Here is a 14,489-nt window from a genome sequence, read left to right on the forward strand (position 1 = left end):
GAGCTTCGGCTATGGGGTGGTATATAAATGTAATAAAATAAATAAATAAATAATGTCTTGTATTCTAGGCCTGCACAACTAAGCGGCTCTCCAGGTCAGACCCATGGCTACCCTCCCATGGGATTGATAGACTTCCTATTGTTTTATTTGGGGGGTGGGTGTTTGGTTTGTGCAGGTCTGGTATAGGCACAGTCCAATTCTGTTTAAGTTCAGGTCAGGGCCATTTATACATTTTTAAATAGGTACAGATACATCCTTATACCAGCCCAGTGTTATAATAACATGTACTCCATAATTGAATGTTTGGTATAACTGTAAATTGTGCCTTTTTAATTCTGTTGCATAACTCTCTCCCCATTGAGATTGCTGAGACTTAAAATGTGCTTCCTTTTGGTTGGATTTTGCCCAGTGACTCCCACCTCCTTTTCTTTTTTTAAATGTGTGGCTGGAAATATTCCATGCAGGAAAATTTTCAGTTCAGTCCTAAGCTTATTTCTTAATCTCTTTTGATGAATGACTTCAGGCCGGATTTCTCTTAAAGGATAACAAGTGAATATTAATGGAAGACAATTATATAACGTTACAGATTTCCATCACACACTTGCCAAGTTCGGTCTCTTTCAAAATGAAATAAAGTCTCTCTCTAAATAGAGTTAAATATTGGAACATTACATTTTCCATATGGAGAGCCAGTGTGGTTTAGTGTTGCAGTTTGACCAGGGATCTTTGATCAGATCTCTCATCTCAACCACCAAACACACTGGGTGACATTGGCAAGTCACCCTCTGAGCTCCTTAGAGGAAGGGTGGGGTAAAATGGTCAACCAGAGAGGGACTGTGATTTTTTAAAAAAAAACACGTTTGAGTTGAGTATCTTTGGTAAAACAAACAAACAAGCAAACTTTGCTTAAAAGACCATGTAAAAGTGATCTCATGCTGAAAAGTAGGGGTTTAGATGTTGATCTCTGGGATTCCAAAGTTTGAGTAGCGGGAGGATCAAAAACAGAACTGCTGGGCACTGTTTCAATAAGGCACAGTCCCAAAGACCATTTTTGATGAAAAGCCTGCAGCAAAGAACATGTATAGAGCTGGTGAAAATGCAAGTAAGGCATTTCAAAGGGTTAGACTCATTTCCTAGTTGTAGCATTCATAAGGTGGTATGTGTTCCCTAATCTCGCAATCAGGCCACACCAGAGGAGAAACCACAAAACCGAGTGCAAAATTTGGCATCTTGAAATACTCTGCTTTCACTTCATAAAACTCAAGTTTCTAGGGGTCTGGGGTTTCGAGGTTCATTGCCTTGTACAGCTCCTTGCATCTCACCATGACTTGAGAGGCAGAATAAATGATGCAAAATAAGAATACCTGTTCCGATTTTTATAAATTTTACAGGCTGTCAAATGCAGTTTTGTCTTGATGTGGATTTTTCTTAAAAGTGTAGCATACACTTAGTCTTCTTGAGTGTTTCTGTCATGTGGTTGACAAAGAGAGTCAAATCTATTCATCCTTCCCCACCAAAAATAACACCATCTTTAATGTTTTATCTTGAATGAATATAAGAGTAGGGTAGTTGTGAAACTTCCCCCCTCCCTCCACACTGAAAACCCAATCTGCAGTGTGCGTTGCTCCAGGTTAGCATGTTTTCAAGTTCCCATACTATTCGTTTGTGTTTGCATTGCAGGGGAACAGCACCAAAGAGTATTTCCTTCAGCGGACATTACAGAGCCTTGAGCGCTATTTCTGCTTGATAGCCTTTAACTATTACCTTCATGAACAGGTGAGCATTTGTCCCTGAACTCTCAACTGACCTGTGCATTTTCCCACTCCTGTCAGAGGCAGCCAGCGATGTGTGGCAGACGCTGTGCTAATGTGAGGGCATGGGGTAAGTGAAGCTAGATGTTAACGGTGCAAGGAGGCCGAATCTGGACACAGAACTGCTGTTTTTGGTGCCAGCCACATGTTTGTTTGTTTTCTCAACAACATTTATATCTCATCTTTTTCGTTGGAAAAACTCTCCCAAGGTGGATCACAATTACAAAATTTTAAAAGCAATCAGTTTGAAATAGAAATAAAACAAATCAAATAGCAGCCACAAAGAGAAAAATGGAAACAAAAGCCAATGAGCAAGAATTAAATCAGGCCAAATGCTCTCTTAGGGCCAAAACAGACATTACTTTAAATGTGTGCCTAGCAGCTACATCTCTCCCTGCCCTCCATTTTTACTGTAACATAGACGCAGCCCCGTCGATCCAACTCCCTATTCTAGGGTTCTGATCTGTATTGGGGCCCTGTGCCTACTCTAGTGTAAACATGGAATAAAAAAGACATAGCTGCTAGACATGCATGTAAAGTAATGTCTATTTTGTCCTTTAAAGAGCTTTGTTCTAGCAAGCTAGACGAATAGGGCCTCGTCTGGGTGGACATTCCACAGCTTAGGCTGGGGAAGGCCATCTGGTGTCCTCCAGATGTTTTGGACTACAACTTCCCACAATTACATTTCTATACCACCCCATAGCTTTTATTTATTTATTACATTTTTATACCGCCCAATAGCCGATAGCTGAAGCTGTCTGGGCAGTTTACAAAGATTAAAACATTAAAAGAATATGCAAAATTTAAAAACATAAAAAGCGCACAACAGACAGTATACATACAGTCAACATACATCTAAAAACAACTTTGAGCAATCAGCTAAATCATAAAAACAAATCCAGGATAGATTAGAATTCATCATATGCTGCTAAATGCTTGGGGAAAGGGAAAAGTGTTAGCCTGGCACCAAAAAGATGGCAATGTTGGGCCTCGTCAGGGAGATCATTCCATAATTGGGGAGCCACCACCGAGAAGGCCCTCAGGTCCTTCTTGGTGGTGACTCCCCAATTATCAGGTGGCTTACCCCTGATCTTGGCACTGCATCTGAAAAACCCGGCTGTGCATCCCCTCTTGCTTAATGTCAGACAGGAGAAGTCCATCAACTAGGTTTCAGTTGCTGAGCAGAGCGCCTGGGCAGGGTCACGGGGAAGGAGGGCAATCCTTGACAGATCCTGGTCCCAGAGCACTTCATTCCAACCTTTAAAGTCTTGCAGCTATTCACAATGGGAGTTGAATGTTGTGCCAATGAGTTTGACAGGAATCAAGCACTGAACTGGTCACCTTTCTCAGTTTAGAGAAACCTTTGGTGGCTCATCCTCCCGCCTGCTTTTACATGTGGGTGTCATTTGTGATGGCTTTTTGCCGGTTACCTCATGGGGTCTATAATCAGATCAAATGGGAAAGGCAATTGCCTTATGTCATCGTCATCACACACAACATCACTCATTGTTCATTCAATGAAAATGAGCTAATTAACCCTAAGAGCATATACTGCACTTGATCTTAGCCCAAAGGCTGAGAAGTGAAACATATGCATAGTTTTAAATGTCGTGATCCCTAATAAAAGTATGACTCTTAAACCTGCAAGTCCTCTTGACTATTCACTGTGTTTGCTTCCTCCCACCCCCAAGGCCACGTTCGTGTTGAGCTGCAACAGCAAATTTGGCCTCTTTATCTTCTGTGTTGCTTCCCCAACAAAAGATCAACATGATTTGACCTGCCTCTAAGATCTGTCTCTAAGATCCTAGCCTGGATTAGGAACACCTTGGACTAAGGTGCACTGTTCAGTAGTGGAACTGTAAAGCCCTTCAGTGTCCCTGACATCAAGACCGTTGTATGCTCTCTCCTGTAAAGGCTGCTCGTGATGTGCGCAGTATTTGGGATCATGGCATGTTCCTGACACTGTCCTTGTCTGTCTTTTCCCCCTTTTCTTTCTCCTGGACTGGCAGTACCCCCTGGCTTTTGCTCTCAATTTCAGTCGGTGGATGTGCAGGCACCCTGAGCTGTACAGGCTCCAGGCAAACATGAACCAGTCGGAGCTTACAGTCACGGGGGAGCAGATAACGAAGGGGGCACGGGTGCTGGTGAGTGAACCGTGTTGAATTTTCTTGGTCCTTTGCGCAACTGGTTACAATATTTCCCTTCTCAGCTTCCCTTTGTTGCCTTACTCTTAGATATCTTGCGTTGGAGCCATTTTGGGCAACAGCTCAACTATTACTGCATTTCTATAAGAACCCTATTTGTAGATGCAGCTGATCTTTATTAAATGGTTGGACCAGTGGTGTAGTGGAGCCGGGGCTCACAGGGTCAAAGCACCACGACTTTTTTTATTAGCAGGGATGATTACATCATCCACCCCCCACCCCCCACCCCAGACTTCCCTCTTCAGCTTAGCTGCAATCTTAATAGTAGTTGGGGGTGGGGGAATTGGTTTTCCCAGCAACAGTATATTATTGTGAGCTATCCCTGTTGCAATGCAAAATATTTTTGGGTGGCTTGGTCTCAAATGGGCAGTTAAGACCCATTGGCTTTACACTGCCCTTTGACGGCTCGCTGTCCTATGAAAGTCAGCTGATCCAAACAAATTGGGTACTATGTTATATATTGCAGCTCTTTGATGTGCGTGTGTGTACACACAGATAAAACAGCTGCCTGCAGTTTGGGACTTTCCTTCTTTATGGCGGGGCTATAGGGACTGTTAGGATAAACACCTACAGTTCAAAATTCACCACTACACTAGTGGGTTGGATTGTTTTTTTCCACCCACCCCAGCAAGTAATTTGGGACCTGATGATCAGTCAAGTTTGTTTTTTAAAGTCTCGTCTCCTTACCTGTAAGGAAGGGAAACACACATTCTTCCAGGGATTCTCTCAAACTTTGTGCTTGTGCACCTTTCCTCTGATTTCAGCCCTGTTCCATGCTTGAGCTCAGGCAAATACTCTATATCTAATTATGTGACTCTGAAGCTATTGTTGCCCTTTCCTTTAGGATTTTGGTTAGTTTGAGTTTGGAAGGAGGCTATTGATGAGAGCTGTTACCTTTCCCAGGATGCTCTTGGTGAAGCAGGGAGAGCGTAAACAGATCTATCTAGGAACTACTTCACTAAAAAAGAAGAAGAAGGAATGTTTACCCAAATTTGTGACTGCAGTTGTTGTTTTTAATAACTGCTACAGGTGGTGGATGAACGATTTTCTCCAGATGTGCTCAGCACAGTCAAAGAGATGAGTGTGGCTAACTTCCGGAGGGTCCCCAAGATGCCTGTGTATGGGATGGCACAGCCCAACTCCAAGGTAAACAGACAACACAATGTAGGTCCTGGACAGAGATTGTGATGGGACCAATAAGCACCCAAATAAACATAAGTCTCATTAAAACAACAACAAAAAAAACAGGATTTTTTAAATTTTACTTTTTAACGATGGTAATATTTCCCAATTTCCTATGTCTGTGCATTGTGGAATCCAGTAAAATCAATAATAAATGTGTAAAAATAGAAGGATATTCTTTTTAAACCTTTTTACACTGAAAGGAGTACATTATGCAAACTCTCAATTTTGGGGCATTGCTTGAAACATAGTGGTATCCTCTTTTTTTCTTTTCTTAAATTCAGCCGTAATTGTAATAATACATTGCTGTACCCTCTGTCTGTCTCAACTCATCCCCCCTTCTACGAAATCCAGAGATGTGCCTTCACCACATACCTGCACAGTTCTTCCCTCAGAGGTTCATATTTCACTGACTGAAAGGCTCCTTCGTTTTGACCGGCTGCTTATCGAGGGCTAGTCCGGAAAAAGCACCCACAACTTATGGCGACTCCACATGTGCTTATATTTATTGCTCTGAATCCACTTGACATGGCCCTGGGGAATGGCGGGAGGAAGGCAAAAAGCGGACTGAGAAATACACCAGTCTTGCAGCCTCTACCAGTCATAGTTTTGTTTTCAAATGCAGCCATAACAATGGTTACCATTTCTCTTTAGGCGAGTGGAAGTGTCCTGAGCTATCTGACAGATGCAAAGAGGAAGTATTCCCACATCTTGTGGGTTAATCTCCGGGAAGAGGTGGTTCTGGAAGGGAATGAGCAAATCTATACCCTCCGGGAGGTCGGAAACCTAGAGCAGCAGATAACGGTCCCCGTAACATCACCTGAACAGCTCGAGGTGAGTGCTCAGATATTTTGAACTTCCCATTCTCTCCAGTGCTGGAGCCCTAATCTGGCTAAGGAATTTCTCATCAATTGAAGGGGTTGCCCAAAGGGCTCTTGATAGCATATTGATGGAGAATGGCTTCAGATATTAGGGGTGTGGGGGAGTTGGAGGGTGGGGCATCTTGAAGTCACAATCAACTTGTGCTTCCTGTTCTGCACCTTTCCTATGTAATTTTCCAAGTAGAATGAATGCATCGCCCTGTGCTTATTGTACAAGGTCAGTGTGTGTTCGGTTCCGGATATTAAAACTAAATTTCAGGGAAGAGGAAGTGCAAGCTGCCCATGTTTCCTTTTCCATATTTTACTATCTTAACAATCATATCCTATGAATTAAAATAGATGAGTGCTTTTGCTGTGGTTATTTATTGGATTCATTTCTCTCTCTCTCTCTCTTGCGCGCTCTCGCTTTTGTTTTGCCCAAAGAACTCCCTCCCTGCTATGGAATGTGTCCTTGACCAGCAGTAGTTTGGGGGATGGTATTTGAGGATTCACTGCGCCTCCAGTGCTTGAAAGAGACGATGTGGGCGGTTCTGGAGAAGACAGTCCCTACTCCTTTCTTCCTGGATAAAAATAATTGAGTAGGGTACTTTTCAAAGTCAATATACTCCCTTATGGAGTGCAAGAAAAAATGGGTTAGGTACTTCTTTTGTTCTTAGCATGGAGCAGAGAAAAATGGATCTTTTTATTCTCCAATGAATAATTCTCTATCTAATCAATACAAAAATTGATAATGCTCCATCTAATCAGCACAAAAATTAAATACTTCATTTGTGGAAGTTAATGCTGTTGTCAATGATTGCTTTTCAGAAAGGTGGACGTGAATGTAAGAGTTCTGAAAGAAATAGGAGCAGCATTAATGGCTTCATGCCTTGTTGTGATAGGGTTTCTTGGAAACAGCAAGTAGATAAATTCTGCCAGACCCCCATCCCCCCCCACAAAAGGAGACCAATTAATGTGACAAAAATATTAATATTAACAGTCCACTGTAGTGAAAGTCAGAAACCACCCCCATATATCCAGAAGTATACCATGCACCACATTCTATAAACTCTCATAAGGTCATACCAGACTTGCTGGATTCCGGATCCACTTTGTATGTTCCATATGGAATACAAGTTGATATAGAATCCAGCCCATCGAACAGCACAAACATGTTTTGGGGATTAATACAGGGGAAACAGAGAACAGGCAAAGGAGTTTTGGAGTCAAGCAAGTTTTGATGTGGACTGTTATTTATTTATTTATAAAGCGCCAGCAATTTTCATGGTGAAGTTTTGTAGATTTCATGGGAGCCCAGTATACGATGGGGACACGAAAATATGAAGCCATGCTGGATCAGACTAAGGTCCCTCTAGTCCAGCCATCTGTTCACACAGTGGTCAACCAACTGCCTGTGGGAAATCCAGAAACAGGAAATGAGTGCAACAGCACCCTCCTGCCCAAGTTTCCCAGCAACTGGTGTACATAGGCATACTGCCTCTGATTCTGAAGAAGGCGTATAGCAATCGTGACTAGTAGCCATTGATACTTCTCCTCCAGGAATTTGTCCGACCCCCTTTTAAAGCCATCCCAATTGGTAGCCACCACTACATCTTGTGATAGTGAATTCCATAGTTTGATTATTTGCTGTGTGAAGTAGTACTTCCTTTTATCTGTCCTAAATCTCCCAGCAATCAGCTTCGTGGGATGACTCTGAGTTCTAGTATTTTGAGAGAGGGAGAAAAATGTCTCCTTATCCACTTCCTCCATACCATGCATAATTTTGTGCATCTCTATCATGTCTCCCCTTACCTGCATTATTTCCAAGCTAAACTGTTTTCTGAGCTAAACAATTCCAGATGCCGTAACCTTCCTCCAAGAAGAATTGCTCCTGCCCCTTGATCATTTTAGTTGCTTTTTTCTGCACTCTTTCCAACTTGACAATAACCTTTTTTAAAGGTGTGCCTGAGAATCTGTCTTTCCCAGCCATTCCCAAATTGGCACCTTCTAGATTTGTTGGACTACCACCCTCATCATCCCCAGACAGCAGGGCCATTGCTGTTTGGAGATGATGGGGCTTATGGAGATGGAAGGAAAGCTGATTTATCTATCCTGGCAGGAGCATCCTAACGAGGTTTCTTTTCTTTCTTTTTGTTGGTTTGGCATCCTTTGCGTCTCTCCTTCAGAAACTGGAATCTGCCTTGAAGAACGACCTGCTGAAATCTCAGAAATGGATTGAGGTTTATCTGGAACAGGAGAAGCAGATGAAGATGTTCAAAACGTGCCTGACCATGCAGGAGATGTTTAACCAGCACAAGAGCACCTGCCAGGGACTGGCGTACAAACGGATCCCAATTCCAGACTTCTGTGCTCCCAGAGAAAAAGTAAGCACCATACAGGGACCAGTATCCCCCCTTCCACCTTCCCCAGTGTGGAAAGAGGCCGCTTACGGAGTGGGGTTGCAGTTTTAAGAAGATGATTGGGCTAAGCAACCTCTTTTCCCTTGCATGACAAGTTTTCTGCTCAATATTCCAGCTTTGGGTGTGTGTAAAGCATGTTGTGGACAAAGAATTAAGCTACACATAATGCAAGCCCTGAAACCAGGTGTTAGTGAGACACAGGAGAGGAAGCCGTTACTTTCCTCCTTGATTTTGGCCAGCGGAGGCGAGGTGCTTTTGTAACTCATTTCCTTATAAGAACATTGCTGCCATCTGTTGGCCTCAGCAGGAACTGAACTTTGGTTTGCCCCTAAGGGCAACACGTAAAATAGTATAAGAGAGTTGGGTGCTTCTCGTTTTTATGAGTACATTACGTAAGTTTACCTAGTGTTCGGCTACACGTGGTAGAATGTGAGCTACTTGTGCTGGATACAACTTGCCTCAACAACTATCTTCTCAACTGCCACGAAAAAGCAAGATCACTTCTTGGCATTGATCTGGCTTCTGAGACCTTGGCAAATGACGCACACTTCACTTCAAGCACATCTTCACAACTGTAAAGAGTTAGGAACTTTTTTTAAAAAAAGAATAGAATTCTTCAGCCCACGGAATCATAACTCATACACAGCCCTGATGTTGGCAACTGATCTTATCAACGTGATAACAAGGAGGAGATTTCTTGGGCACAATAACTAAATATTTCCAGTGGCTGTCGCCTTTCTTTGTATGGTTCTTGAAGCAACTTCTAAAAATGTATTGGTTCCTATGTGGCTTTGTTCCAAAGCACATGAGCAAAGAATCAATCTGTATGTGGTTTAGGAATGCATTCTAAAGTGAGCTTTAAGTTCTCTTCTGGGATTGGATATCACTGTAATTACTTGTTCTTTAAATCCTAGGCATAGGCTGTAATGTATGTGAATAGTGCCCTCTTTATTAGAAAAGTATGGATATTGGACACATTCTGTTAATGGTGGGCAATTTGTTTCTTTTTGGGGTGGTTGTGCACTCTTTTCCCCACAGTCAAGGCACCTTGTGAAATATTGGCCACAAAGGACCATATGGCATCATAAGCAGAGATATGAGCTAGATTTTTTGCTGCACATGTGGCCCCTTGAGATGACCCTTTTTGTGTGAACAAATCATGAAATGTTCAATTAACTATATTTGCCGATTTCCTCCAAGCCAGGAAGCTTAATGATTAATGGCTCAAGAACGTCAGGATATGAAGCCATAGTTTGAACTTAGCTTCATATCTTGGCTTGTTCTGAAGCAATTGGCCATGGTTTCCTGCAGAAGAAATGGGAAACTATAGTTAAAAACTTCCTCACTTGCTTGCCCCCACTCCGAAGTGAGGAGTGAAGGGGCTTTCTGTGCACCGACCAGGCCTGCTCATACCTTGGCTTATTTAGCTGGTATGCGACCATCTCGAAAAGCCCAGTGTTTATAAAGCCACAGTGGTTATTCCTCCCACTTTGTGCAGTATCCAGTTATAAGTCATCCATTGGAGTGTCTCTTAGTTGACATTGAAGGGGACAGACACCGCACAATGCTTCTTTTTTCCTTTCCTTTTTTAATCTTACAGAGTGCATATGGAGTCCATGGGTTATATGTAGTCAGGAAAGACTGGTCTGCTCATGGTGCCTTTTGTTTCCCATCTGTAGGACTTTGATCAGCTACTGGAAGTGATGAAGGGTGCTCTGGCCGAAGACTCCCACACTGCCTTTGTGTTCAATTGTCACAGTGGCAGAGGAAGAACCACCACAGCCATGGTTATTGCTGTCCTCACCCTTTGGCATTTCAATGTATGTACTCATTTAGAGTGGAGTCTCCCATTCCGTGAAGGATCTGGAACTCTCCAGGGAGTGACGTCTGATATTCTAGCGGAATTCTCAGTGGGTTGGGCAAAGAGTGGGCGGGTCTCGCATCCCTTGATGTTAAAAGCTTGTCGGCTTCTAGGATGTGATTTTAAGGCATAATTTTAATCTTTTAAACTTCCCTTGGGAGTTGCATACCTTGGAGAGGCGGGACGGAAATCCGGGCATGCCCCCCTTAATATGGGTAAGTGATGGCCCATTCTGTGTCCCACCTCTCAGGGAGTTTGTTGAAGGTGGCCTCAGCTCTATGGAACAAGCTTCATGTCCATGTGTGTCCCTTTATAGGCATTTTAGAAAGACTTCTACATCCTTCTTTTTCTAACAGGCTTTAAGGCAAGGATGGGAAACCTCTTTTAGCCTAACAGCCGAATTAAATTCTTGGAGACGCTTTCAGGGTCCACATTCTAGTGGTGGCCAGGACTAAAGGCAAAGGGGCAGTGCTGAGCACAAAAGGGATTGAGCCAAAAATAAAATAACATAACATAAAATAAAAATAAATTCCCAGAATATTGTAGCTTAAAGCTCTTACAGCCAATAACTTAGCCTTACGAGACGCCTTTCAACATTTTAGAATGGGGGAAAACCCGTACAAAAGTTGGGAAATTACTAAATCACCAGAGGGTGGGGGAAGGGGGTGGGGCCAGGGGAAGGGGGTGGGACATCTGGGGAACCATCCCTGCTTTAAGGAATGGCCCTTGGTCCTAGTTTCTGCTACTGTTGCCCATTGCTGTAACTCAGGGTGTTAGTTGGTTTCTATGGTGAGGAGAACGGTGTGAAAAGTTTTTTTGTAATTTGTTGAATTTTTGGTTTGTATATGTGTGTGTTTTTAAATTATTATGATGGGTCATGATTTTAATATAATGATTCTAAGCTGCTCTGAATTAAGGCAGCAGTTTTCAGACTGTGTCGCAGGAAATCTTGGGGTTCCGTGGAAGTTTAACGGGGGTTCTTTGGTGGGAAATTGAGGAATGGCAGATAAACGCCCCTGAAAGATGGCGTGACAGCTGTCAGTCTCTCCTCTTGCAATAGGAGAATATATATTTTCCAGAGTGAATTCTCACTTCAGTATAGTGTGAGGAAAATGAGCTCTAGTGATTCTCAAGCTCATGCACTCTCCATCCTCCAGTGTGGTCACTGTTTGGAAGTTTTCACTTCAGTTTCGTTTAACTGCAGCTTGTTGTTTCATCCAAAGCTGACAAACTGTAGTTAATTTTAACCATAGTTTGTTGGAAACAAGCCAACTCCAAGCCATGGGTTATGAAGCTGGCTTCTTTAAGCAAAGCATACTTAGGATTTGGATGACATGCTGAACTGCAGTTAATAAGAACTGTAAGTGAAAGCTTTTGAATTCCACCTTCAGGCCACATTGGAGGAGGAAGTGAGGAGAGCGTGAGCCTGAGGCTTGCTAAAACCACAATTTTAGTGTGGTGTCCAAATGCAGCCAATGAGGTCCACCCGGCCTGGCTAGCAAGCCTGCATGGAACTGAGTGAGCACCCAAAAACACACCCAGAAATCCTCTGCAATGCATTGGGGTTCCTTCTGTAAACCCAAAGCACTAAGGGTTAAAGGAGAATACTTCAAAAGAAATAAACAGAAAAAGAGAGCAGTACCTGAATTCTCTAGCTACCACACTTCTGTTGCATCTCTGTATGGCATATCGCTAACTCCATAAGTAGCTGTACTTTGGGGTGCATAGTTTGTGGCACTGTTCAAATGTCACCTCTTGCATGGCTGAAGAATCGAGCCTAAGACCCCCTCTTGTTGCTACAGGGAATCCCTGACATAATCGAGGATGAAATTGTGAGTGTGCCTGATGCCAAGTACACCAAAGGAGAGTTTGAGGTGAGTCTCTTCCAGTTATTTTGTGACTTGAATATTCCTAAGGTGATGATTCGGAACTGGTCTTTAGCCATCCTTAACCTTTGCAGATAAATAAATTCAATGTCGTCACAACCACACCTGAGTGTGCAGCTGCTGCTGAATCTTGTTTGGCTGCTGCTAGTCCTATTTTATGCCACATCTCTGCTGCTGCCTCTACAGTCTGAGTGTCCCTTATTCTTAGTGAGGCAGAATAGTTGGGGGCACCGAGCTGGCTGCTCCTTTAACACTGGGGCTCTGAGAGGAAGGTGATGGCACAAAAACTGCCTCATAGAACCACGAGGCAAAGGTTATTGGTGCAAATATTAGAAAGACACTATGGCTTATGGCTGCTGCCAATGTTCCTCTTGCTTGTGTATTTTAAATGATCTAAGATGCTTGTCCTTGATAGCTGAATGGTTAGGGATAAATGTGTGGGTTGTGGGTTCCATACATATTTTTGGAAGTTTGCTAGGTGTGGATTTTGTTCTTGTCGGCAGGATCGAAAACATTACAGGCATGCGTTTTGGAGTTGCTTTCTCTCTATTCCCTTACGTATGTTTTTGCAATGTGTAATGCCAACATTTCCAGAGTGGGGGACTGTGTGTGTTTGTTGCAGCAAAACTGACAAAATGTTTTGTGGCACCTTGAAAACGAACAAATTTATTCTGGCATAAGTTTTCATGGGCTATAGTCTACTACTTCATCCGATGAATGATGATGGGCAGCGCATGTTCATGAAAGCTTGTGCCAGAATAAAATTGTTAGTCTTTTAAAGGGTCACAAGACTCTGTTGTTTTTGTAATGCCTAAAGCAGCTTTTGGGGGCAAACTATTTTCTCTCTCACTTCTCTAGAATAAATTTGCAGCTGTTCAGTGTTCACCTCTTTTTGGGGAGAGTGTTCCAGGTGGGAAACCTTCCCGATAATCTGTATCATTGCTCTTTCCTGCCAGGTGGTAATGAAGTTGGTCCAGTTATTGCCAGAGGGACACCAAATGAAGAAAGAGGTGGACATGGCGCTGGATACTGTGAGTGAGACGATGACACCCATGCATTATCACCTAAGGGAAATCATCATATGTACCTACAGACAGGTAAGGCTGATTCTGGCAAGGGAAATTGGGTGGGCTTTTTAATTTCTGCACACCTCTGTTTGTCCCTCTGTTCTCTGCATAATGCTTTTTCACACTATTTCTAAGACAGGCAGGCATAGTACTTTATACATGGCGATTGGGAGGTGAGATGGCAGGGAGGGCAGTAGAGAGAGGATGGCATGGCAAGAAGAAGAGGTCGATTCCTGCCTGAGGGCTCAGGTTACAAATCGTCTGCTGGTTTTAGGAGCTAAGCCAAGGATGGGGAACCTGCAGCCTAAGGGCCAAATGCAGACTTTGGCCTAGCTTCATGCTGACTTCTGCTCACTTTAGCCGTGGCTTTGCCCACTGCTGGAATGCAGATTTCCACCAAAGTAATGTGGACTTCCAACAAGAAAAATGGTTCTCCATCCCTGGGCTAAATATAAGGCAATTGGGGTGGGCCTGCAGGTTCAGTGCAGAATTTTCAGTGCAGAGAGATGTCTTTTATCTGCTTCTTGAGTTAGCTGGGAGATTTAGCCCTCTTCTCTAGAACCTTACAGGCCGTGGTTCCCGACCTCCTGCACTTATGGTCAGACAGGTGTGTGCTCTTGAGTTTAAATAAAATAGAAGTTCAGCCTAGGCTGAAACTGATCAGGATTTTTAGCTTGGTTTGTTTTCTTACATGTAGGTTAGTTGACTCCTGTCTTTTCTCCTATCTAGTCAATTTCAGCTGGAGTGCTGGTCAGTTAGCATGCTTGTACACCAACACTGGTGCTCATAGTAACACTGTTATATGCAAGCCCAACTTGCATACAAGTTCTTGTGAAAAAAAAATTACATAACATTTCAAGCAGAGTAAAAAAACATTTTAAAATAACACATGGTATAGAAGAAACATGTCTCCAAACATCATGTTTTAGAACGAAGTGCAAAATGTGTCAAGGTAAATGTTGAACAGAGTCCCCCTGGTGAACATCAGTGAAATGCGTAAGGACTTGTTTGTTAAATAACTACTGAGCCTCATTGGCTTTGCTTGCTGCATTCCTCCACACTTGCTACCACCACAACTCTCAGGTTGCTGGCTAGTACATTGTTTTGTATGGCTGCTATGGCTGCTTGGCTTGGCAAAGGGTTTGGCAGTGTGTACCTTTCCGCTCTCTTGAGAGCACATGTCCTGGGACAGGAAAGG

At 43.1% G+C, this 14,489-nt stretch overlaps 1 protein-coding gene across 2 annotated transcripts in view; it reads left to right on the top strand.

Moving 5' to 3' along the window:
- PALD1 (phosphatase domain containing paladin 1) overlaps positions 1–14,489 on the top strand; it is a 130,116-nt gene that overhangs the window by 67,176 nt on the left and 48,451 nt on the right. For both annotated transcript variants that reach the window (XM_063132999.1, XM_063133000.1), the window contains exons 11-18: positions 1,681–1,776; positions 3,821–3,955; positions 5,045–5,161; positions 5,852–6,031; positions 8,244–8,441; positions 10,157–10,297; positions 12,141–12,212; positions 13,181–13,321. In XM_063132999.1, the coding sequence (XP_062989069.1) occupies positions 1,681–1,776; positions 3,821–3,955; positions 5,045–5,161; positions 5,852–6,031; positions 8,244–8,441; positions 10,157–10,297; positions 12,141–12,212; positions 13,181–13,321 (1,080 nt within the window). The remainder of the gene's footprint in view (positions 1–1,680; positions 1,777–3,820; positions 3,956–5,044; positions 5,162–5,851; positions 6,032–8,243; positions 8,442–10,156; positions 10,298–12,140; positions 12,213–13,180; positions 13,322–14,489) is intronic.

The sequence above is a fragment of the Elgaria multicarinata genome, chromosome 8, assembly GCF_023053635.1.
Source record: "Elgaria multicarinata webbii isolate HBS135686 ecotype San Diego chromosome 8, rElgMul1.1.pri, whole genome shotgun sequence".
Lineage (NCBI taxonomy): Eukaryota > Metazoa > Chordata > Lepidosauria > Squamata > Anguidae > Elgaria > Elgaria multicarinata.